This window comes from Wolffia australiana, chromosome 4 (genome assembly GCF_029677425.1).
Source record: "Wolffia australiana isolate 7733 chromosome 4, ASM2967742v1".
In the NCBI taxonomy this organism is placed as follows: Eukaryota; Viridiplantae; Streptophyta; class Magnoliopsida; order Alismatales; family Araceae; genus Wolffia; species Wolffia australiana.
The window spans coordinates 11,687,501-11,712,156 of record NC_135838.1 but is presented as its reverse complement, the minus strand read 5'-3'; the positions used below and the strand labels follow the sequence as shown (position 1 = coordinate 11,712,156).

The window sequence follows — 24,656 nt, the reverse complement described above, 5'->3', positions numbered from 1 at the left end:
GCACGCAGGCCTCTAGGTAGGGAATGCCGCCTAGTTAGGGGCCTAACAGCTGGCATTAGATGACATATGGGATGAAAGTACTAAAATTCCATTTTTATGTTTTTTTCTCAAATTTATAAATCTGATTCAGAACTTCTATTGTTTTCCATCCCTGACATCATACAGAAATGAGAAGCTAGGGAGACGCCGATTTTTGGACAGGATGGTGCTCTATAGTGATGTGCTTTAATAGAATAATCTGGGGATCTGAAAATGCAGACTCCACTTTACTAGCCAACATTTCCTACTGTTGAGAAGGAGAAATAAGGCTCAATTGTAGTGAATATTTCAAGGAAGAAAGATTGGAAGGGCAGGGTGGGGGGGCCCTCCTAAATTCATCCTCTAAATAAATATAAATATACATGAATGTAAGAGGACAGCCAAGTGTTGACTTAATTCAAGACGTTGGACAGACAAGAATAATTAAGTCAATAAAATCCGACCCAATAAAGTCACCATATAAATAAAGAGTCTTTCAATGGTCAAATTCCAGGTGGCATAATGAGATTCGTGATTCGACTATTATAATAAATCTGCGAGAAACATTGGTGTATGATGAAAATCAATCGAACAATAAAGAGAAAGAGCGCTGACTTCATCGTTGACCGGGTGATCACGTATTCACGTAGGTGAAGAATCTCAATAAATAGAGATCAAGCCCTCGAAAAATTACAAGCTCATACGAGGAAGAAGAAGGTTCGGCTTCAACTCCCTCCGCAAGAACCCTAGGGTCTCAATCGTGTCTTTGGTTTCATAGTGCGAGCTTCTTCTACATTTTTGATTTTGAGGAGTATTGATTCTTCTTGTTCATTCTATCCAGGTCGGTTGTTGTGATTGATGGGGGATCAGCCTGGATACGTCGGTTTTTCTTTTAAAGATTTTGTTTCAGAAGAGGAAGAAGAGACTCGGCATTTGGCACTGGTGTTTTTGGCGTATCTTGAGAGGAAAAGAGAATGCTGAGCGTGTCTCGAGTTCATCTTGCCTCGGATATCCCTATAGTCGGCCTCGAGATTGTGCCGTATTTGCTGTTGCGGCTACCGGATGGCAGCACGACCGACGATGTTCCGGAGACTCTTCCGATCGATGGGCATTTCCTGAGGTACAGATGGTGAGTACAATGACCGGATTATCGCTCCTGAGTCCTTGGGCCTTTCCATCTTGGATTCTTTAATGTATTTTCGCTCGTTGGTTACTGTTGTTGATTGGGTTTAAAGTGTTTCTTGAAAGAAGCAGAAGCTGGTGAATTGGTGAATTGGTGTTATTTGAAAAGTATTTCCTCAGATTTTAAAAATCGCGTTATGTTTCATTTCCGATTTCCTAAAACTTTTTATATGGTTGGGCATTTATGGTGCTATCACAGGAATACGCTCCATTCTTGTTCTTGATACATATTGATCTAGATTGGAACAATCGTGCTATGTGTTATTTTCATTTTCCTACAGCTTTCTATATGGCTTATCAGTAATGGAAATAGTAAAACTATTTCCATGTGCCACAATCTTTATCGAGAAACTCCAAAATGCACTTGCTGCAAGAAAACTGGCCGGTGAGACGCCTGGTTTTTATAAACCTCAATTGATTTTTAAGTAAGATTGTTATTTTCTGTTTGTACCACTATGTTATCTTCTTCTATTTAGTCTTAATAACGAGATGGAACAATTAAATCATTAAATAATCGATCATGAGAAACCTTGGTAGAAATTCGTTATGTCCTTGGTAAATATTTTGAAACTGGGGCGGATTTCAGATAATTACGTCGCCATTTACTGAGGACAGGAAATTAATATGAACTTATTGACCAAGGATCGAAGTCATAATCTAATCCTGGAATGATCAATCTCTTTGATCTTTCTTTCGCGAAAGGATGTCTACATTTTCCTGTAGATGTTATTAGGACATTTTTGTGCTTATATACAGAGGGAATATGAATTTATTGAAAGAAACCCCCCCACCCTCTACATATGAAATATAAAACTTCATCTTTGCTTAATTTTTTGCAGGTATAGAGTACTAAGGGTCAATAAAATTGCAGTCTGCAGCATCCATCCGAAGGAAAATGCAACAGTTCAGTGCACGGGTTGCATCAAGACAAACGCACCCCTTGCAATGAGTTACCACTGTAGCACAAAATGCTTTGTTGATTCTTGGTATCATCACCTCTCTTTGCATGACAACGCAGCCAAATCTATCAAAGAAAATGGCGTTTTACATTTACATTTAAACTCCTATGGTCCTCTTCAGCCTGCCTCAATCATCGAAAAGGAAGGAGGTGAGACCTGGCTTGAAGTGGGAAGATGCAGGAGCTATACACCCAATGCTGATGACTTGGATCATGTTCTAAGGTTTGAATGTGTAGTAGTTGATGAAGAGAAGAAAACCAACTTAGGAGACGCGGTCTCTGTAACGACATCATGTGTAACTCAAGCCCCTAGTCCTGCTCCTCGCTGCATGGTCCCCCTGCGTAGGGGAGTTGCTTCTGTTACTAGCTATGAGAATTTTTCTGTTCTCACATACAACATACTTTCAGATGTGCGTGCTTCTAGTGAAATATTTGATTATTGTCCCAAATGGGCCCTTTCATGGGCCTACCGCCGGGAGAATTTGTTGCGTGAGATCGTCGGTTACCATGCTGATATTCTGTGCCTGCAAGAGGTAATCCTCAGCTGTGTATTTCTTGTTTTATTATTTATTGTTGTTATTTTTTGTTTTGGTAGGTTCAGTGCAATCATTTTGATGATTTCCTTGCACCCAAGCTTGAGAAACACGGATATCAAGGGCTTTTAAAGAAAAGGACATCTCAGGTACACGTTTCTTCATCAGTTGTGCTCTTTTTAATCGGGTATGGTACTGATGTGTGTTCATATACTCTTTTGACAGGTTGTGCATGGTCCGGACACAGTTGACGGTTGTGCTGTGTTTTTTCGTCGAAACATTTTTTCTCTTGTGAGGAAATACGAGGTTCGGGGAAATTTTATTATGAAATTATATTCTGCACGAAAATTGTAAAACATTAACAAAAAGTCCAGGTATCCTGGTGTTTCTAGACCTGGAAATGCCCAATGAATTTAGAGTTAAAGTAGATTTTTAGATGATTTATGATTCCGGGAACTAAATCATATGAACTTTCTTGTCATATAAGTTTTATTTTAACTGGAGAAGTTGCTCAGGTGGAGTTCAACAAGTTGGCCCAAGCTTTGTCTGATGCTTTGACTCACACTGACCATACAAAGATCCTTTTGAATCGTTTGTTCAAGGTCAGTTGTTTTCCTGTTAACTTGAAATCATATATTTAGCAGGATCTGTTTTCTGGAAGATTTATGTTACTATTGTAGGATAATATTGCGCTTCTAGTTGTTCTAGAGCCGAAGTTTTCCCCTGAGGTTTCTGGGCAGAAGCAGCTCCTATGTGTTGTGAGATGAAATCCCTCTCTCTGTGCCGTCCGACTCTTTTTATCTTCATCTTCTCTCTTTCTGATGCCTTCTCCCCGTCATAACAAGGCAAACGTTCAGATGCATCTCCATGAAGATCTCAAGGACGTCAAGTTGTGGCAGGTCTCATCTCAACCCTATCTCTCTCTCTCTCTCTAAAGACATAAACTACATGTAAGGATAAGGTCTGACCGAAATTCGGTCAGACCGGACCGAAACTAGTCAGCCTCTCTCCATCTCTCCCGTCTCCCTGTCTCCCTTTCTCCCGCTTTCTCTGCCTCTCTCCCCGTTTCCCTCTCTCCCCGTCTCCCTCTCTCCCGCTCTCTCTCTCCGTCTCTCCCCATCACTCTCTCTCTATCAGTCTCTCCCACTCTCACTCTCTCCCCATCACCCTTTCTCTCTCACTCACTCTCCCCCTCTAGTTCTCACCCTCTACCCTGCTCTCCCTCTCATTCTCTCTCACTCTTTACCTCTCTCTCTCTCCCTCTACCCTGCTCTTCCTCTCTCCCTCTCCTTCTCTCTCACCCTCTATCCTGCTCTCCCTCTCTCCCTCCATCCTGCTCAGTGCATTCCCTCTCTCCCTCCCTCCATCCTGCTCTCCCTCTCTTCCTCTCTTTCTCTCTCCCTCTCTCACTCTGTTCTTCCTCTCTCCCTCTCTCCCACCCTCTATCCCGCTCTTACTCTCTCCATCTTGTTCTCTCCCTCTCTCTCACCCTCACTCCATCTCATTCTCTCCCTCTCTCCATCTTGTTCTCTCTCTATTTCCCTCTCTCCATCTCATTCTCTCCCTCCTTACCCTCTCTCCATATCGTTCTCTCTCTCTCCCTCTTTCTTGCCCTCTTCCTCTCTCTCTCTCTCTCTCAACCACTCCCTCTCCTATCTCCCTGTCGTTCCCTCCCTCTCTCTCTCTCATCCTCTCTCCCCCTCTCACTCTCCTCTCTCACCCTCTCTCCCGCTTTCACTCTCCTCGCTGTCTCTCATTATCTACCTTTTGTTCTCTCTTTTTCTCTCTCGTTCTCTCTCCCGCTCTCATTCTCCTCTCTCCCTCTTGTTCTCTCCCTCTCTCTCTCGCCCTCTCTCCCTGCTCTCACTCTCCCCTCTCCCCCTCGTTCTCTCTCACTCCTCTCTTTCTCTCATTCTCTCCCTCTCTCACGCGTTCCCTCTCTTCCTCCCCCACTCTCTTCCTCTCTCCCATTCTCCCTTCTTTATTCTCTCTCGCGCTCTTCCTCTCTCCCATTCTCCCTTCTTTATTCTCTCTCGCGCTCTTCCTCTCTCCCATTCTCACCCTCATTCTCTCTCTCTCTCTCTCTCTCCTGTTCTCACTCTCTTCCTCTCAAACTTTTGAACTCTCCTCTTACCTGTTCCCCCTCTCCCTCTCTCACACTTTTTCACTCTCAAATTATAGTCCTGTCACTCTCACTCTCTCATTACCGAACACAACTTCTGCATCGTGGGTGACATTCAGATGGTGTCTAGTTTGATGCAATGAGTAGACCAAGTCAACCTAACATTGACTAGTCAACATGACCGACTGGAACTGGACAAGACCGAGACCGAGGCCGGACCAAACTTCTGGTCTAGGTTTAGGTTTTTGGCAAAACCGGACTATAACCGGATTGAGTCCTTCCCTAATTACATGCATAGCTTTCTCTCTCTCCTGAAAGGGAAAGCAAGAAACCAAGATGTGTCTTCTTCTTTTGCAGGTCCATAACCTTATAAAACTCTTGGAGAGGATCTGCATGAGCACTCCACATGACATTCCACTGGTGATCTGTGGGGACTTCAAATCTCTCCCTAGGAGGTATGTAGGCATCTCTCTCTCCGTCGCTCCATCTCTCTCTCTCTCTAGAAGGTCAATTGGAAACTGATTTTCAATTTCGGTGCAGCGCCCCGCACATGCTTCTGTCAACTGGCATGGTCAATGCGGGGCATCCAGACCTCGCCGATGATCCTCTGGGGATCCTTAGGCCATCCAGCAAACTTGCACACCAGCTTCCTCTGGTACCGTGAACTCTATCCATCTGTGTATCTATCTGTCTATCTCTGCTGAATCAGCCATGTCTCTCTGGTCTGCTGTAGGTCAGTGCCTATGCGGCCTTAAGGCATGCGACATGCTACGAGCAGACCCGGCACTTGGACCCTGCAACACACGAGCCTCTCCTCACCACCTGCACCAACGGCGTAGTAGGGACCCACGACTACATATTTTACACTGGTCTCTCTCTCTCTCTCTTTTTCTCCATCTCAACCCCCGTTCCTCTTTTTCTCTTCCTCTCTCTCTGTCTCTGTCCCTCTCCCTCTCCCTCTCTCGCTTTCTCCCTCTTCCTCTCTCTCTGTCTCTGTCTCTCTCCCTCTCCCTCTCTCTCTCTCCCTCCCTCTCTCTCTCTTTCTCTCTCTCTCTCGCTTACTCTCTTCCCCTCTCTCTCTGTCTCTCTCTATCTTTCTCTATCTCTCTCTCTTTCTCCATCTCATCCCCTTTATCCTCTTTCTCTCTTCCCCTCTCTGTCTCTCTCTCTCTCTCTCGCTTACTCTCTTCCCCTCTCTCTCTCTCTCTCTTTCTCCCTCTCTTCCCTTTTATCCTCTTTCGCCCTTCCCCTCTCTCTGTCTCTCTCCCTCTCTCTCTTTCTCTATCTCTATCTCTCTCTAACTATCTCTATCTCTCTCTCTGTGTCTCTCTCTCTCTTTCTCTATCTCTATCTCTATCTCGTTCTCCTTTCCTTTTTTCTCTTCCTCTCTCACTCTCTTTCTCTGTTCCTTTCTCTATCTCTGTCTCTATCTCTCTCTTTCTCCCTCTCTCCCACTCTCTCCTCTTTCTCTCTTGCTCTCTCTCTCTCTCCACCTCTATCTCTCTCTCTCGTTCTCCCTCTCACCCAATCTCACCTCTTTCTCTCTTCCTCTCTCTCTTGTTCTCTATCTCTATCTCTCTCTCTCTTTCTCCTTCTCTCTCATGCTCTCCTCTTTCTCTCTTCCTCTCTCGATCTCTGCATCTCTCCCCTGTCTCTTTCTCAATCTCGTTATATCTCCCTCTTTTTCTCTACCCCCTCTCCGTTTTCTCTCTTCCTCTGTCTCTCTCTCCCTCTCTCCCCTCTCCTCTCTCTCTCCCCCTCTCTCCTCTCTCCTCTGTCCTCTCTCCCTCTCTCCCTCTCTCCTCTCCCCTCTCCTATCTCTCTTTTTCTCTCTCCTCTCTCCTCTCTCTTCTCTCTTCTCTCTCTTTCTCTCTCCCTTTCTCCTCTCTCCTCTCTCTCTTTCTCTCTTCCCCTCTCTCCTCTCCCTCCCTCTCCTCTCTCCTCTCTCTCTTCCTCTCTCATCTCTCTCTTCCTCTCTCCCCTCTCTCCTCTCCCCGTCTCACCGCTCTCCTCTCTCGTCTCTCTCTCTTCTCTCTCCCCCTTTCTCCTCTTTCTCTTTCTTTCTCCTCCTCTCTCCACTCTCTCCCTCTCTCTCCTCTCTCCTTTTTCCTCTCTCCCCCCTTCTCCTCTCTCCTCTCTCCTATTTCTTTCTCTCTCCTCTCTCCATTCTGTCTCCCCTCTTTTATCTCTCGTCTCTCTCTCTTTCTCTCGTGTCTCCTCTTTCTCTCTTTCTCTCTCCCCCTCTCTCTTCTCTCTCTTCTTCTCTCTCCCCCTCTCTCCTCTCTCTTTTTCTCCCTTCCTTCTCTCCTCTCGCTCTCTTTCTGTCTCCCCTCTCTCCTCTGTCCTACTTTTCTCTTTCTCTCTTCCCTTTCTCCTCTCTCTCTTTCTTTCTCCCCTCTCTCCTTTCTCCTATTTCTCTCTTTCTCTCTCCCCTCTCTCTGTCCTATTTCTCTCTTTCTCTCTCACCTCTCTCCTCTCCCTCTCTTTCTCTCTCCGCTCTCTGCTCTTTCCTATTCTCTCTTTCTCTCTCCCCTCTTTCCTCTCTCTCTCCTGTCTCTCTTTCTCTCAGCCTTCTCTCCTCTCTCCTCTTTCCTCTCTCTCCCCCTCTATTCTCTCTCTTTTTCTCCCCTCTCTTCTCTCTATCTTTCACTCTCTCCCTCTTTTCTCTCTCCTCTCTCTCACCTTCTCGCTTTTCTGTCTTCCTCTCTCTCTCTCTGACTCTCTCCCCCTCTCTCTATATCTCCCTTTTTCTATCTCAATCTCTCTATCTCTCTGTCTCTCACTCTTGCTCTTCTCTCTCTTCCCCTGTCTCCTCTCTCTCCTGCTTCTCTCTTTCACAACATCTATCTCTCTATCTCTATCTCTATCTCTTTATATGTATGTATATCTATTTTTTTTCTCCCATTTCTATATCTCTATATCTATTTCTCTGCCTCCCTTTTTTATCTTTGACTCCCTTCTCTCTCTATCTTTCTTCTTCTATTTATCCTCTTCTCTCTTTCTATCTCTCTCTAACTCACAGTGGTTCTCGTCTCTTATCTATTGATCATCTGCCTCCCTTATCAATATCGCTGACTCACCCTCTCTATTACATATCTCATTCGTATCTATCTTTATCTCTGTCTCTTGCTCGTCAATGTCTCATTTGTATCTATCTTCATCTCTCTCTCTGACGGCTTGAGCCTTGATCTGGTGGCAGCGGACTTGCTATCTGTGGAGGCTGTTTTGGAGTTGGTTGGAGAGGTGGCACTGAGCAAGGACACAGCTCTCCCCTCCCCATCGAGATCTTCTGACCATGTTGCGCTACTCGCCCAACTCAGCTTTAGAGCGCACCGGAGATGGTGACGGAATTGTACTTTCAGATATATATCGATAGGCATATAGACACACACACACACACACACACAGAGCCGTGACTGTAGAGTTCTGCCATTCTTGCCTTGCATTAGTAAACACATGATGAGGCCAATTAATAAAAATTCTCATTCCTGAGCTAGTTTTGGGGGATGGGGAGTAGAAATAAGAAACAAACGAAGTTACTGTGAAATCAAAGTGGGTGTTTGGCAATTCGGCCCATTAGGAATAAAAGGTTGGCCTCTTGGGTCATTATCTCAATTTCTCCCTGTCTCGGTCCCATCTCCTTGACCATCCAATAATCTCCTATCCCCATGATTGTCTCACCAGATCTTCTGCCAGGTCCCCTCCAATCTGATTTCACTCACTTCTTCCAATTAGGGATCGTCAAACGTCATCCATCACATCACGCGTCACAGTGACGGACACATGATGGATGACGTGATGGTGACGGTAACGAATCAGATGAGCCGTGACGGTGATGGTGATGTGTGACGGGTTGCCCATGACGGCGACATGACGGTGACGTGGTAGTCCGGACGCATGACGTGACGAAAGGTCCATCACAGATGACGTCCGTGACGGAATTTTAGTACAATTATATTTTTTATTAAATAGATGTTAATAATTAATTTGTTTAATATGAGATGTATGGTTTAATATATTATGATAATCAAATTATTGACCTAAAATTTGGAATGTAGATAATTTATTAATTAAGTTCTTGACTGAAAAATTAAAGAACATAATAATTAATTTGTTGACAAAAAAGTGAAGACATTTATATATTTTTTATATACAGTTAAATAACTAATTTGTTGCCACTTGCCAGGGGATGTAAGAAATTTGTTGTACTAATTAATTTATTGACCGAGAAATTATGGATTTATTAACGCAAAGTACAATAGAATTGAATAAATTTTTTTTACAGATTTAAAAATTTTAGTTACATTTAAATAATGAAAAATCCAAGTATAAGAATTTAATAAATTAATATCATGTTGGAAAATTTTAGTATTTACTGTCTTATGGTTCAATATGTTAGGAAACCAAAATTGTTGAAGTAATATAAGTAACTTAAGATTTAAGTGCTTGGTTGGGAATTCAAATATTTAGCTAAAATATTTTGAAAAAATTAGAATTTTTTTAAGAATGTAATAATTAACCTGTTGACGCAGTCTTCAAAAAGTCATATTAATATATTGATTTAATAATTTATTGAATGATTTAGTGATTCACAAGTGATAGAGAAAAGATAAAATAAATTAACATAACGACAAAGAAAATGCCAAAATTTAGAAACTGATTATAAAAAAGGTATCTGTTTTGAAGTTTGTTCAAGATAACATAATGATAAAGGAATTTGAAACTGTAAAAATACCTAATCAGCTCATTTTTATTGTAACCAAGGCCCTCTCTCCTCCAGGCTCCTACCAACTGCTCCTGTTACTTGAAGAGTAGCGTTTTGCACCGGCTTCTCCACATGATATGCAATCAAAGGCATAATTGAAATAATGAAAGAGATTAATTGAATGAAAATTCAAAAAGTCTATGGTGCATCCATTTTAAACAGATATCGTACCTTTGAACAAATCGGAGACCTGATCCTATCTTAAGTGATGTAAAGTTTCAATATTTGTGGTGACAGATTCTGCTTATACCCAAAATCCATAATTTTCTATTTAAATTTCAAAGGAACACCTCAAGGTAAAAAAAATTGGAACAAAGAACCATATTGGTCGAATTTTTCCTGATACGATTGTCATCAAAACGGTTTTCAATGATGATTTCAGACACCCTGATGTTGAACCAATAAACTACCAGGCTGTTAAAAAATTAAGAAAAAATCCATTGGTTCAATATCATTAGAGAATGTACGATTATAAAATCATGTACTTTATTCTTGAGAAAGTACGATTATATAATTATTCTAAATTAACTTCCTGTGCTTAAATTCAAGCGACTCGATTCCAGAAAGGTCTTTCCTCGAATTACAAAGTTTTCTTCGATCTAGAAATAGAATTAGAACGTAGAAAAATAGAGGAAAATTTGGATCTAGAAATAGATGTAAATTTATACATGTTTGATATGATTCGATCAAGAGTTAAATTAGAGAGCGGAAAAAATGGATCTAGAAATAGATGTAAATTTGTACATGTTTTACACAATTAGATATGAAAACTTATACCATAACCTCCATGATCCTGACCACCACACATCAGTTTAGCAAATACAACAGCATGCGTAGAAACTTTCCCCATGCCACCACTGTTCACAATAATACAGAAAATCAGTTAGTTTTCAAAATTTTCTCTACAATTTAAGCGTAAAGAGATGTTTGATTCTGCAGAAATGTAGCGGTATTCATTTTCCGTATATCATTGATAAGAGGCGAGGCCTTCTAGGCCTTCCTTGACTACTTAACATGACTTGCAGCGATTAGAGGACTCCAAGAAATGAAGCATTGTTGTAGACATTCCTTAATCAGTTACTTGTTAGAGAAGCTTCCCTATTAAAAATTGAAAAATGATAGAAGGCAACAAAAATAAAAGAAAAATAAAAATATTCACTCCACTGACAAGTACATGAAAAATATTTTGAGTACAAAGGATCCTCAAACATGTAAGGACGGAAACTTGGCGCACTAGTCAATGATAAATGAAAGAAAGAACGTAAAAGCTCTGCAATATATCGACTAATGTGACGAGGAAAATCATTAGAAATGTTTCAGAGAAACACAGGAAGGAGACATAGAAATAACATATGATGTCATCACAAAATGACTGCTGAATAGATGACATTCCACCTCAAGAAGAGCCCATTTCCTATGCTTCGCCAAAATAGGGCGAGAGGGTGGAACTTCCTTTTCTGGTTTCGTAAATTGGAAATGAAAAGAAAAAGGCTGTCTTCCTAGGGTAACTGTTTTTCATAGAAATATGTTTTGTTGAAATGAATTAATCATACAAAGTGCTAAGCTAATAAAGAAGGATCAACAATGTCACAAAAAAAATAAATGGGTAAATTTTTTTTTCATGACAAAGTTAAGAACACGACAGCAAAAGATTGAGCACAATCGGCCAAAAGAAACTTATGTGTCAATTTTCCCCACCAAGATTGATGCTGCTGCAAAAAAATTGTCCATTGAAATTACATTAGAAGATTGGATCAATAGAAGTAAATTAAGAGTAAAGACTTACGCTAGTCTTCGTCATCAGGAAAGTCATTCACCCTATCTCCATCGCATAGTTGAGCATTCTCGGCACGTAGCCAACACTTAATTGTGACCAAAAGCTCGATACTTTCATCACTAAGACGTGCCCGCTTGAAAGTGACAATTGCACATCTCGCCGAGAATAAGCGTTCTGCTGGGGCACTGGTTGTACATATTGAGAGAAATTCTTGCGCAAGTGTAGAAAGTTGTGGGTAGGTTTGTGCACCTATACGTGCCCACCATCCCAACGCTGTCTCGTTGTCCTTCCTCTCTATCGATTGTAGATACGGCTCCAAAACCTCAGCTAGAATTGATACTCGTCGTTCCTTCTCTCTAGCTTGCGCTATGCCATCAATAAGTTCTGCGAGCCAGTCCTCATCCTCGGGGTCGCTACAAATTAGGTCTTGCTCACCATGTTGGGGCATAAGTTAACGGAAAAATGCCAGTGCATCCTGAATGCCACTAGAATCAAGTGACGCTCCCTTGTTGAAAGGGTCAAGAATTGCAGCTGTTTTCGTTGCTCGGTTTTTTGAAATCATCTTCTCATATTTGAAAATCTTCGACTTCATGGTCTCACAAGCTTTACGGATGGACGCAATTGTGTGGGAGTCATCCTTCTTCCCGATGCGAATATTGTAGACATATCAAACTTCAGCAAGATCATGTCGATATGTCGCATCAGCGCCTTCAAGATGCAGATCACTTCCACGATTCTCACTGTCTTCGAGCCACTAACGTATTTTGTCATCCGATAAAAGGGCCCTAAAATATTGTGGAAGTCTGCCAACATTTCTCACTCTTCATGTGAGATTCTGATGTCCTTATCAGTCATCGACATGATTTGTAACGCCATAAAATCCATGACTTCTGGCTTCTCCAACGCGGCATGCAACATGTCATGCGTACTGTTCCACCGCGTCTTGCAATCTAACAGAAGTTGGTTGTGATTCTTCCCCATATCGTTGCACGTCTTCACGTATTGTTGTCATCGTTGTGTCAATGCTCGGATGCTCGTGACTAATTGCCGAACACGGGAAATTGCATCTCCTAGGACGAGGCCACTATCATGGCTGACCATTTCTGCATAACTTGGCGTAGCCTCTCGTGTGGCATCCAAGTCGTCTGTATCAGCATCGTAATCAGGTTCATATGTTGCGTCTTATGCGCTAATGCCAGCAGTCTTAGGAGGATGTGCGGTCACTGATATACGTAATGACTGTAGTGCAGCCTAGGCAAATGATGTTCAACACATGGGCAGCACAAGGGACATGTCGGTCCTTAGTGAAATGGTCGTTAATCGGCTTGAGTTCCTTTGCGAGCAGCATTATCATCCGCCCGTTGCTTGATGCATTGTCCGTAATGATTGATCCAACCTGTGTGATAAAAATGTTAGTTTTTCAATACGGTAGTACGAACAAAAAATGAAGCCAGACTAGAAGCTGGCGACCTTCCTCTTCAATCCAAAGTCTTCCAACGCTTGGATCACTACTGCGCTCATATTCTCGCCATTATGTTTGCCGACTAGCTCGCGTATAGCAAGTACATGTTCGCCTAGTTCCCACCGGTTGTTCACCCAATGAACCGTGATGCTGAGAAGACCACAGGAATTCTCGGCGGCCCACGCATCAACCGTCAGGGAGACCCTAGGGACATCTGCCAATAAATCTACGAGCTTTCCCGTCATGGTCCCATATAGCTTACACATCGCATCCTTTATTGCCTTCGAACCTAGCGGGTCGAGTGTCATCTCTACGGCGTACTTCCACATAATCTTGAACCCCACGTTGTCTACTATAGCCCATGGGGAGTCCGTGAGGCAGACAAACAACGCCATAATCTTCTTAGCCTTCTCCAGCATCTTCTTGATGGCACCACCCTGCCCGTACACCTCAGTTATTGTACATTGATCGAGATTAGTCCCCTTCATCTCGTGGTCTATTATGCTATGACTGAACTCCAAATGCCTCCAGAAGATGTCTATATACCCATCTTTTCGCCGCTTCAACCTATTGCACAATGGGTCAACTTTTTGGTCGCGGTATAGTAGGCATGCCAACACGCCTGACCCTACCTCCGTGAAGTACCGCAGTATTTCAGTCTTCCCTTTACGTTTGGGACGTGATGACCCTATCACCTGTACAGGCGTTTCTTGAACGTCCTCATCTGAGGACTCTACGGCCAAGTCAGCTCACTCGTCGCCACTTGGAGTGCCCATTCCGGACTATATCCTTGGGAATAGGTGAAAGAACTCATTTATTCATTCATAAATTTATCTTTGAATGAAAGACTAAATGCTTCACATAAAAATCCATGGAGAATATAATCATAAACATCCATTTGACAAAGTGACATCATTGAGGGATCCATCTAACTCGAAGATCTAAGGATGCCCTTTCAAAGAAGATTCAACATCCAATCTCCATGTATTTCACAGTCATTAACTTTTCATCCTCATTTCTAATAATGATATCATTCAAAGCTATGGATGCTTCATCTATGAATTAAATTCTTCACTTTTCACATTTCACAAACATCTAATGAAACTATCAAGTATTTGTAAGGCATTTGCAAGCATTTTCCACAAAAAAACCAAAACTAACTATTAAATCAAGTAGCAGCTTAACTCTCAGTCTCATGGATTTCCATAGTGAATGATGAGATGAGATGAGAGGGTGGAGTAGAATAATGAATAATCCCATGGTAGGTTTTTCAAAACTAAAATAAAATAATCCCATGGTAGGAATGGGAATGGGAGGATACATAGAGTCTAATGGATTGCCATAGTGCATGATGAGATGAGATGATATGAGTATGGACTCTACCACCTTCTGCCCAGAACAACCTCTACAGAGTATGGACTCTACCACCTTCTGTTTAAGGTGCAAGCCTTCTTCCTCTACCAAGAAAAAAACTCTATAGAATAAGGACTCTACTACCTTCTCTTTAAAATGCAGGCCATCTTCGTCTACCCAGAACAACCGCTGTACATACTTTCCCAAAAAATTCCTAAAAATCCTATAATTAATTTTGGATCATTAAGTTTTATTCAAGTCACCGTCATTTCTATACTTTATTCATTTTTCCTACAGAAATAAAGATTCCATATTCCATGATCAAAAGAAGACAACTTTCCTCGTGCCCTGTAAAGGGGCAGGAAAGATGTGGTTGGGTTGGCCAATTTGGCAAGAACGGAGAAAAAGATAAATATCCGAATACAAATGGTGGAAAAACCATAGAGATGGGTCGGTAATCGTGTCACAGCCCAAGATTTTGAGTAAGAATAAGCAGACCCAGAATAGACAAGACATTTTCTCAGAAAACTTAACGAGACATTCATAAAATAAAGAAGAATTCCCTCAAAAAGAAAAGAAGAAAGTTGAACATTCTCAAGAATAAACATTTATCAAATGACCCAAAAATAAAAAAATCCTACAAGATCTAGTTCATTTTTTTTGCTCTGAAAACTGGCCAGAACTTCATTGGGGTTCAAATCCTAGTGAGCAGACCTCAAGAGAAGAGTCATTTTTTCAGAAAATTTAGCAAGCCATTCATAACATAAAGAAGAACAAGATCAAAAGCAAATAAAGAGCTGAAGAGAGTACCTTATCAGGGATCAGAGATGACGTCGCCTCGTCTTCAGGCCCAGCTACCTTCTCCACACTTGCCCCTTCCATTCCATTACCCATATAGTTTAATATCACGTGACGGACAAAAATATAAGTTTTGTTTGACAATTTATTTTTTTCGTAGAAAAAAATAATTTTGGATTTAATGGTTTAATGGGTGGATATAAATAGCCCTCTAACCATTTGTCTTACTTGGGAAAAAAATGCAATTTCATTTGGTCTTTTTATAAGAGGGAGGAAATATTTATTAGTATGGAATATGGAATATTTATTAATTATTTCCCCCCATAAATAGCAGAAAAAAGAGGGATCTAAGAAAAGCTAACGCCCATTTAATTTCCTTCCAAAGCAGTAAGAATATCAAATTGAAATGCAAAAAGGTAAATAGAATAATTGGAGAATGAAATTTACATTCATTCCCTTTCCCCCAAAAATCAACAGAAATCAAATGGGGATCTAAGATGAAGATCAAGCCCATTTGAAATAACCCGATGACTAAAAGAATTGGAAAAAGCAATTTCATTATATTGATACTCGAAGCGAGATGAGAATGCTCGGCCAACCTTCTCAGGTGTCACGCCTTCGTAGACACTAACCTTGCTAGCATAGAAGACTGTCAGCTCCTCTGATCTGTAGTGGACGTTCAACCTAAGGGCCGCTCTTGAGAAGATCTGTGAAGTGTGAACTACGAGTTCATCCATGGTCGTTCAACCTAAGGGGCAGGGGGCTTCGACGCAAAGATCTTCCCACGGTCGTTCATCCACGGTCATTCCCTGGCCCTTAGAGGAGCATATAAGTTAAATAGTAAGTGAAATAATAACATATTATAAGAAAACATTATTATTATTATTATTATTATTATTATTTTCCCATAATTTAGTAATTTCCGTCACCGGTGATGGTGACGCCGTCACCGTGATGGTGACGTGACGGAAGGAGGAAGCATGGACACGTGACGGGTACGTGACGGATTTTTTTGAAACTCTTCAGACACGTGACGTGATGGTGATGTGATGAACATTTCGTCATGTCATCGTTCGTGACGGCTCGTCATCCGTCCCGTCAAGTCTGGGGTGTCACGACCCGGAGGTGCGTTCCCTACTTCCAATAGGCTCTCTTCCAGTCTTTGATGATCCCCCTCCCCCCACTATTGTCAACCCACCATTGTGCTTTCAAGCAACTTGTTCCTGGTCGATCCCTATCTCAATTTGACCTCTCAGATCATTCCCATTCTACTCTCCAATCCTGGGAATATTTACCTTGCCTTGATTCGAACCAATGTCAAGGTTCCTATCAGTGTTAAAGTAACAGGAACACATGGGAATAAGGATATTATTTCTGAAATATTGTAATAAGACCTACCATGCTTGAAAGATATGATGTGTTGGATATCACATAATAACCCATTTTAAGAAAATCATGTTTTCTCAATTGGCATTTAGGAAAATAAATTATCAGGTATGTATGAATTTAAATATAATTTGAGCATTCTTATTCTGTTATTATTTTTAGTCTCTGCATAAAAGGGCCTGAAGTAACTCTCATATTTCAAGACAAAAACTGCTCTCAAGTTGAATAATGTACTCAGGTAATTCATTTATATGTAGTTCTATATTCATAACTCTATTTTAACAAACCAATCATAAGAATTTTCTAATTTATTTATCTGAAAGTTAAATCGTTGTAAAGTGAATTCAATACATATTGGCTGAAGTTGGAAATATTTGACTATTAAACAAGGTCTAGCCCTACCAGTTTGGCCCATAATTCATCCATCTCTCTCTTCTTTCACTCTCTCTCTTTCCCGTCTCTCTCTCTCTCTTTCTCTCTATATAAAGGAATGTAGTCACATCACATGGAATATACGATTTCATTTTTTCTTCTCTAATTCACATGGTATCAGAGCACAAGAACCATGGCTCTTCCTCTCCGTCGTTTTCTTCTCCGGCGAATCCTCCTTGCCACCACCCTCTGGCAGAGTCCTCCTCGCCATCATCTCCTCCGGCAGAATCCTCTCTGGCTGCCACTCCTCGCCCACCACCATCTTCTTCTCTGGTGGCGAGTATTTCTTGCCCTATCTTCTTGGGCAATTTCTCTCCTGCGGGACATCCTCCGGCAGAACATCTTGCTCAAGGAGACTTGCTCGGAGAATCTTGCTTGGCGATTGGTGGTCTTGCGCGTGGAACACCTGCTCGGCGAATCTTGCTCAAGAAGACAAATTCTCCAGCGACGGTAAATCTCCCGAGAGTATTGCTCGTGGAACTGCCTGCTCGGCAAATCTTAATCAAGGAGGCAAATCTTACTCCGGCAGCAAGTCTTTCTTGGCCCATCTTCTTGGGCTAATTCTCCTGCTTTCACTGAGTTGGCGCTCTCATTGAGATAGAAGACTCCACTTGCACAAACTACCCACAGACAATCCATCACGGCGCAGCTGCATCGACCGGCATATATCTTCAATGGCGACAACTATGGGTCGTGGGCGTCTAGGTTCAAACACTTCCTGATGTCTCACAACTTGAGTCACCATTTGGCCGCAACTGCATCGCCCGCTCCTCACATAGACAGGCCTGAGCAGAGATATCATGTAGATTCTAGGGCCTGTAGAAGTTGTCAAGAGATATCTGTGTGGCTCAAGATGATTATGATGGGACATAGCAGATGATATGTAGATTATGGGGCATGTAGAAGCTGTCAGGAGATATTTGTGTGGCTCAAGAAGATCCTGATGGGACAAAACAGAAGATATGCAGCTCTGACAAGTTGGAGCATAGATGCTGGTAGAAGAAGAATATGGTAGAGGATTCTGTAAGAAGATCTTGTCAAAGAAAATCCTGTTAGAGAAAATCCTATCAGAATATCTTGTCAGAGAAAATCATGTCAGAAAAAATCATGTCAAAAGATCTTGTCAGAGAAAATCCTGTCAGAGGATTTTGAGGGGCTCTAGGTATATTTCTGCACATCCTTTCAGTTCTAGAAGAATTTCCTTCTTGGGCCACAAGTTGCAAATGGCCCTCAAAAAATAGGCTTCAGGGCTGCATCATATGCCTTCGTTGCATTTTCATTTTCTTCATAGATTATTGACTTAGGGGCCTCCAAACACATGACCGATACACCATCTATTCTCTCCTACTATACTCCTACTTCTCTACCTTATTCTATCACCATCGTCGATGGTTGGACTTGTCTGATCAAAGGTCATGGTGACACCACGGCCTCATCCCATCTACCTCTCACCCACATTATTCATTTTCTCAGTTTCTGACAAATCTCCTCTCAGTTAGCACCATCATCCATGCTCTCCTATGTTCCGTCACATTTTATCCTACATATTATACTTTCCAGGATCTGCATACCGGGCAGAGGATTGGCTTGGGCTGTGAGAACAGACAGGGAATGTATGAGCTCGTCACTAATGACTTCCGCTCAAGCAATCAGGCATTCCTGTTTGCCCCTTACTCAAAGTTATCTTCCCTTTTGTGGCATCAATGTTTGGGACATCCATCCTTTGAAAAGTTACAGAAAATATTTCCTTGTCTTACTAAATTTGTGTGTGAGTCATGCCAACAAGGAAAATATCATTGTTCTTCCTATCCACATCGTGAAAGATCACCTACCTCCTCTTCATTCGATCTCGTCTAGTGTGATGTCTGAGGTCCTTCCCGTACTCCCTCTATGAATGGCCACCGATACTATATTGTCTTTATTATTGTCCATACTTGAGCCGACTCGACCTATCTTCTCTTCGACCGAACCAAAGTCTCTGTTACAATAATTCTTGTTTTTCAATGACGTACAAAGACAATACCTCACTACCCCAAAAGTCTTTCACAGCGATAACGTCTTGGAGTTAGTTCAGTCCTCAATTCAAAGCTTCTTTGCTGATTGTAGTACCATTCATCAAACGTCATGTCCTCATACCTCACAACAGAACAGTATAGCTAAACAAAAACATCATTCCCTCCTTGACATAGTACGCATCCTTTTCATTGAGATGTGTATCTATGGTCAGATGCCATTCTCACTGCCACATATCTTCAAAATTGTCTTCCCTCTTCAACACTCGATGGGGACGTACCACTTCATCGTCTTCATCCCAGAACTACTCTTTTCCCTCTACCTCTGCGAGTGTTTGGATGTGTTGCCTTTGTCCAAGATCACTCACGCTCTCTTTCTAAACTCGTCCCTCGTGCAAAAAGGGGATTTTCATCGGCTACTGTCCGATGCAAAAGGGGTATATAGTTATCTTTCTACACACTCGGACTTCTGTCATTTCAGCTGATGTGACATTTCATGAGGAGTCTCCCTTATTTTATCCAAAAATGGATCCTCCTAAATTCCTGTAACACCTCCATGGGCTTCTCTCCTCTGCTTAATATTACGAATACCCCTCCCCTTCTCAGCTGTCTAGGTTACACTTCATCGGCCTCCTCTTGTCCATCCTCGGCTCAGCCCTCTTCACTGGCTCCAGATGCAGATCCTCTAGCCTCCGATGGTCACTGGACCACGGCCTCCTCAGCCCTAGCACCCCCCTCTACAGACTCAGAACCATTTCCTCTTCTCGATGACCTTCACCTCCCCATTGCCCTACGCAAAGGTATACGTACATGCACTCGTCACCCCATCTTTAATTTTTTTGCATATGATCGTCTTTCCCCTTCCTTTCGCACCTTTGCTTGGCCGTGGGCTATGGTCATTACCCAGGACGTATGATCAAGTCGCACAGGTACTTGCGTGGAAAGCTGCCATGGATCTTGAAGTTCATGCACTCGTCTCTCGGGGCACCTAGACCTTAGTCCCTTGCCCTCGTGATGCTAATATTGTCACATACAAATGAGTGTTCATGGTAAAACATAATCCTAATGGATTTATTGCAAGAGACAAAGCTCGGTTGGTCGCTCGTGGCTTTACCCAAGTCTATGGGATTGACTACACTTAGACTTTCTCTCTAGTGGTGTGGTTGAACTCCGTTCATATGATCCTCTCTCTGGCAGTCAATCAGGCATGGATTATGCATCAGCTGGATGTCTCTATTGCTTTCCTTTTTTGTCATTTGAAGAAAAAGGTTTTCATGGAGCAACCTCCGAGATATGCTCCTCCGCGGGAGTCATCCATGGTCCTCGACATTCAAAACATGCTCCTCCGAGAAGCCATCTATGGTCTCAAGCAGAGTCCTTGACATTCAAAACACCAAGGCCTATCTCCAGCAGCATCTTAATCTACGTGACTTGGGAACTCCTTGATATTTCCTTGGCATTGATTTCGCTTATCAAGGCAATAAACTTTCACTTTTCCAGCGCAAGTATGCTCTAGATATACTTCAGGGGATGGGACTTCTGGGCTGGAAGCCTGCATCCTCTCCGATGGAGGCCCGTCCCCCATTCTGGGACATGTCTTCACCACTCCTACATCAGGTTGATCAGTATCAAGGGCCAGTTGGAAAGCTCATCTTTTTGACAATGACGTGTCTTGTCATTGCATATACGGTAGTGTTCTTAGCCAGTTTATGTTGGAACCATGTCAAGTTCCTTGGGCATGAGCTTTGCGGGTACTTGCTTACATCAAGAGTGCACCTAGACCGGGATTTCTTGATGGAGCATGCCCAAGCGACATCGACAACACGTCATTAGAGCTGACTTCACCACCGTCAGCATCATTGCCAGTTTGTGTCCAGCCCGACCGGCATGCCAAGGCATCCGTGAAGACGCCCAGGTTTAAATACCCTGATAGAGCGCGTCCGCGTGCGTGTTTGCATTTTATTTTTTTGATCTCATTCGTCTTTATTCCTATTTGTGTTTGTCACGACGAGTACACCCTTCTCGTCGTGACACATTCGTAACCTTACGTTTTCGTATTTGTCTGTGTCGTTTCGCACCATTTCATATCTCTGATTTTTTACCTTTGTTGTAAATAGGGGGGTCACTTAATGGGCCTCCCTAATGGTCTTCTTGTGAGGGGCCCATCATGGTCCTATATAAGGCCATGGTGAGCCCCACGTTCAAACTCAAATCTAGAATTGGTGGAAGTTATTTTGAATCAGTTACTAGATCTCAAGAGAGGAGGGAGGAGGAAGAAGAGAGAATAGTGGTGAAGAAGGAAGGCTTCAAGGAAGGCTAGGAGGAGGGTCACCACTGCCACCCGGAGGAATTTTAAGTGGATTGGTACCTCAGTCGGTTGGGCCACATTATTGGACACCCCGTTAAGCGACCAGGTGTATTCCACGATCGATCGTCGGCCGACCCCTCATCCACCACAAATTGGTCAACCCGACAACAACTCCACTCGATTGTGCACGCATTGAATCAATCTACGTTTGGCTGTCGACCATCCCTTGGTGTGCCAGACCCACTTGCGGTCACCCACCCGACCCGTGCCGCCAGAACTCGCCTGGCATTGACAATGACCGGCAGCCCAAGCTTGATCAACTCGAGTTTGACAAAGTGTGCTGACGACGCTAGGTTGCTTCTATAGCGTCATCCAGCACTGCTCCTGCTTGTAATTCCGCCGGCCATGTTCAGCATGCAAGGGTGCAAGGTTCAGTTTGGCGCTGTCACGGCGCCCGTTGGACTGCCGTGCTGCAAACCGAAGCCAGTCAACTGCTGGGCCTAGAATGGTTGCATTTGACCATTCTTCTCTGGTGGTTGTGAAGCACATAACTGCATCGTTGTTGCCTCCACGTGACGGGCCAACACCATTGCGGACCATACTGTTTCTGCGTTGCATCTGTGCTGCACCTCGCACCAATTGATTTGTGTTCTACACACCGACTTCTCTCTACCGTGTCGACCAACTGTCCTGGATACACCAGGCGAGCCATGATCACTCGCCCGTACTGTTGTGCTGTCTCATTCTTTGGACTCCATTTTCATCTTGACTATATGCAGCACCCTCCCACCACTTTGCCCGTACTGACCAATGCACCGACGAAGACGTCGACGATGAATGCCATCAATAACGAGATACACCATTCCCTGTGCTCATCAGTTATATTACGTCTTTCAGTATATTTTCGGCTGCACTCTACCGCGCTCGGGTTAGATTAGGTGAGAGAATTACCTTGAGAATACTATGAAATGAGCGTCTTCCTCGGAAAGGGCCGATCCCGTCCATTATGTGCAAGCCCTATAGAATTCAGTTCGGCGCCGTAGTTACCGTCGTCGCTCCGACGAGGGTCAGAAGGCCACCGTCATCGTCCTTTGTCGCCCACTCCAGAGCTCAAAATTTGGCGAATCCCCACTCGTCGGCCCTGCACGTACATTTCACCTAGGACATTTGCATTATGCAGTTACATTCACTCTAGTAAATTATCCATCGGATGAAGTCCTTGATGACGTCCGACATCACTTGTTTATCGAAGACATCATCACCTTCGCATCGAAGTCTATTCAGATGCACCATATGCAGCTAATCTAGGGGATCACAAGCCCACAATTGGCTATTGCACTTACATCGATGGTAATCTGGTTACATGGCAATCTAGGAAACAAAAGGTGGTCGCCTACTGCAGTGCAGAATTCGAGTACTGTGCCATGGCCTCCACAACGCGAGAGATGGTATGGATTCGTTCTCTGTTATAGGAACTCAGTGCAGGGACTCCGACACCTATGCCGATGTACTATGACAACCAAGCTGCTATCTTCGTCGCTAAAAATGAAGCGTTCCATGAGCGAACCAAGCATATTGAGGGAGATTACCATTATATTTGTGACAAAGTAATGGCATGGATCATATCGACTCCATTTTTTGCATCGTCCCAGCAGCTTGCAGATGTCTTCACCAAGAGCTTTTCAGGCATCTCTTTTCAAGGGATCAGCACCAAGCTGAGCATATTTGATTTATATGCTCCATCTTGCGGGGGAGTGTTAAATAGGGCCTAGCCCTACCAGTTTGGCCCGTAATTCATCCATCTCTCTCTTCTTTCACTCTCTCTTTCCCGTCTCTCTATCTCTTTCTCTCTATGTAAAGAAACATGGTCACATCACATGGAATATACGATTTCATTTTATTCTGATTCATATAGACCAATTGAATTTGTGAGTTCACCAGATGGTACAAGAACATGACCTAATGGAGACTCACTTAAAGCCTGGATTTAGTGATACACTCGTATTTTACTGGAGAAAGGGAACGTGTGGCACAAAAACTTTAGGTAATTACTAATTAGTGAGGCTCCTCCGTAAGTATGAATTGAACCCAATCAGAAGTAGGGAATGCACAATCTTGTCTAAACCATATTTTGTTTGTTATTTAGGAGTATCCTTGCACACTCAATAGATAAGCTAACATAGGGATAAGTGTAGACCTCTAAATGTGGGGTTTGGGCTTAGAGACTTATGTGACTATAATTAAGAATAAACCCAGGAAGAAAATAATGTAGTTAACATATCTGAAAATCTCATTCACCTGTCATATTACAGTAAATTATGTATAGCATGGGGTCTGATAACCAAAATTCATTAACTGCATCATAATGTTGGCCAATAATTCGGGCCTCGAGAACCTCACAATAATTATGGATCAGCTAGATGAGAAGGACCACAAACCTCTTCTATGAAACAAAAGTCCAGTAATTATGGAATGCATAAAGAGAAGATTATTTCTAGTATCGGTGAGTCAATGTCAATCCACAAAGAGAAGATCCAAAATATATTTCACAATGTCAGTCACCTGACTCTAAAATATTTTCCAGTATTATCATGTGAATAATCATATTTTAGGTAGCTAATGTGTATTATCAGTAAATATCTAGAATTTTTTTGATTCATGCAAAAATATTAAGGTACAGATTTTCAAATAGTTTAGTAGAACTGTGAAATTAATAATGAAACTGAGAAAATTATATTTTTGGAATATAGTTTATATTTTATTGATTCTTAAATTGTTTTTGCACAACTTTGTATGAAGGAATAGGATAAGGAAATAGTGAAAACGAAACAAAATGAGGCGAAGAAGATTGTCGGCTTAATGTAATCATGTTGAACCCAGTAAGCCACGAACATCACCTAAGCATTTATTTAAATTCATGCATCAATAGAGTGAAGTTTACTTATCATAATATGTCAAAATTCATTACTTCAAAGTGTGAGAACGACCCCCAATGGTATGGTCCACTAGTTTTTTAACCAACTGTTGGAATTGATGAAGTATCATTGTACCATTATTTTCGCATCTATCCATCTTTATTCTACAACTGAAGTCTGTGACAGCTAATTAAAAGATCGAAATATTACCCGGTGAACTTTTTGAATGTTTTCTTAGAAATTTTGAATCTTTTAGAGCTGAATTCCTTAAAAGTTGAGACCAAATAAAAACGCATTCATGCTTGCAATCTTATAGCTTTGCTATATTACAAAGTTCGCAACAAATAACGAATCCGACGAGTTAATGGACATTATTATGGTCTCCAGAGCTTAGGCATGCATTTATGCCCGTTTCGTTAAATAAATAAAACAAAAAAGAAATGCAAATTAGCTGAACCAGAAGCTCCCCTCTTCCCACCCGTCCTGAACCTGTCCAGAACGAAAGCCGTTCACAACCTTCGAAGGTTATATCGATGCAGAAACATCTATCAAAGTCTATCGATCATTACATATATATATCTCTATAGGAGACCTTGATTTGCAGAAGCATCTTATAAACATATCTTTCTGTTTCT

General features: G+C 42.3%; 1 protein-coding gene across 2 annotated transcripts; it reads left to right on the top strand.

Annotated features, from left to right (window-relative positions):
- Positions 1–606: 606 nt before the first annotated feature.
- LOC144701944 (carbon catabolite repressor protein 4 homolog 1-like) lies at positions 607–8,468 on the top strand. Of its 2 annotated transcripts, none has more exons than XM_078573771.1 (12): positions 607–735; positions 860–1,147; positions 2,040–2,691; positions 2,754–2,840; positions 2,917–2,997; positions 3,207–3,293; positions 3,372–3,449; positions 3,537–3,590; positions 5,171–5,268; positions 5,354–5,468; positions 5,547–5,682; positions 8,013–8,468. In XM_078573771.1, the coding sequence occupies exons 2-12, from the start codon at positions 993–995 to the stop codon at positions 8,156–8,158; spliced, it is 1,689 nt and encodes a 562-aa protein (XP_078429897.1). In that variant the 5' UTR covers positions 607–735; positions 860–992; the 3' UTR covers positions 8,159–8,468. The 2 variants fall into 2 exon arrangements, with proteins under 2 accessions (XP_078429897.1, XP_078429896.1); XM_078573770.1 differs by having other exon boundaries at positions 722–769; positions 8,013–8,467.
- Positions 8,469–24,656: the final 16,188 nt, after the last annotated feature.

Bases quoted from the DNA above. Each gene is read 5' to 3' on its own strand.
- LOC144701944 (XM_078573771.1), top strand. From the start codon at position 993: ATGCTGAGCGTGTCTCGAGTTCATCTTGCCTCGGATATCCCTATAGTC. The intron at 2,692-2,753 runs GTAATCCTCAGC...TTGTTTTGGTAG, and splicing joins ATATTCTGTGCCTGCAAGAG to GTTCAGTGCAATCATTTTGA. The intron at 2,998-3,206 runs GTTCGGGGAAAT...GAAGTTGCTCAG, and splicing joins CTCTTGTGAGGAAATACGAG to GTGGAGTTCAACAAGTTGGC.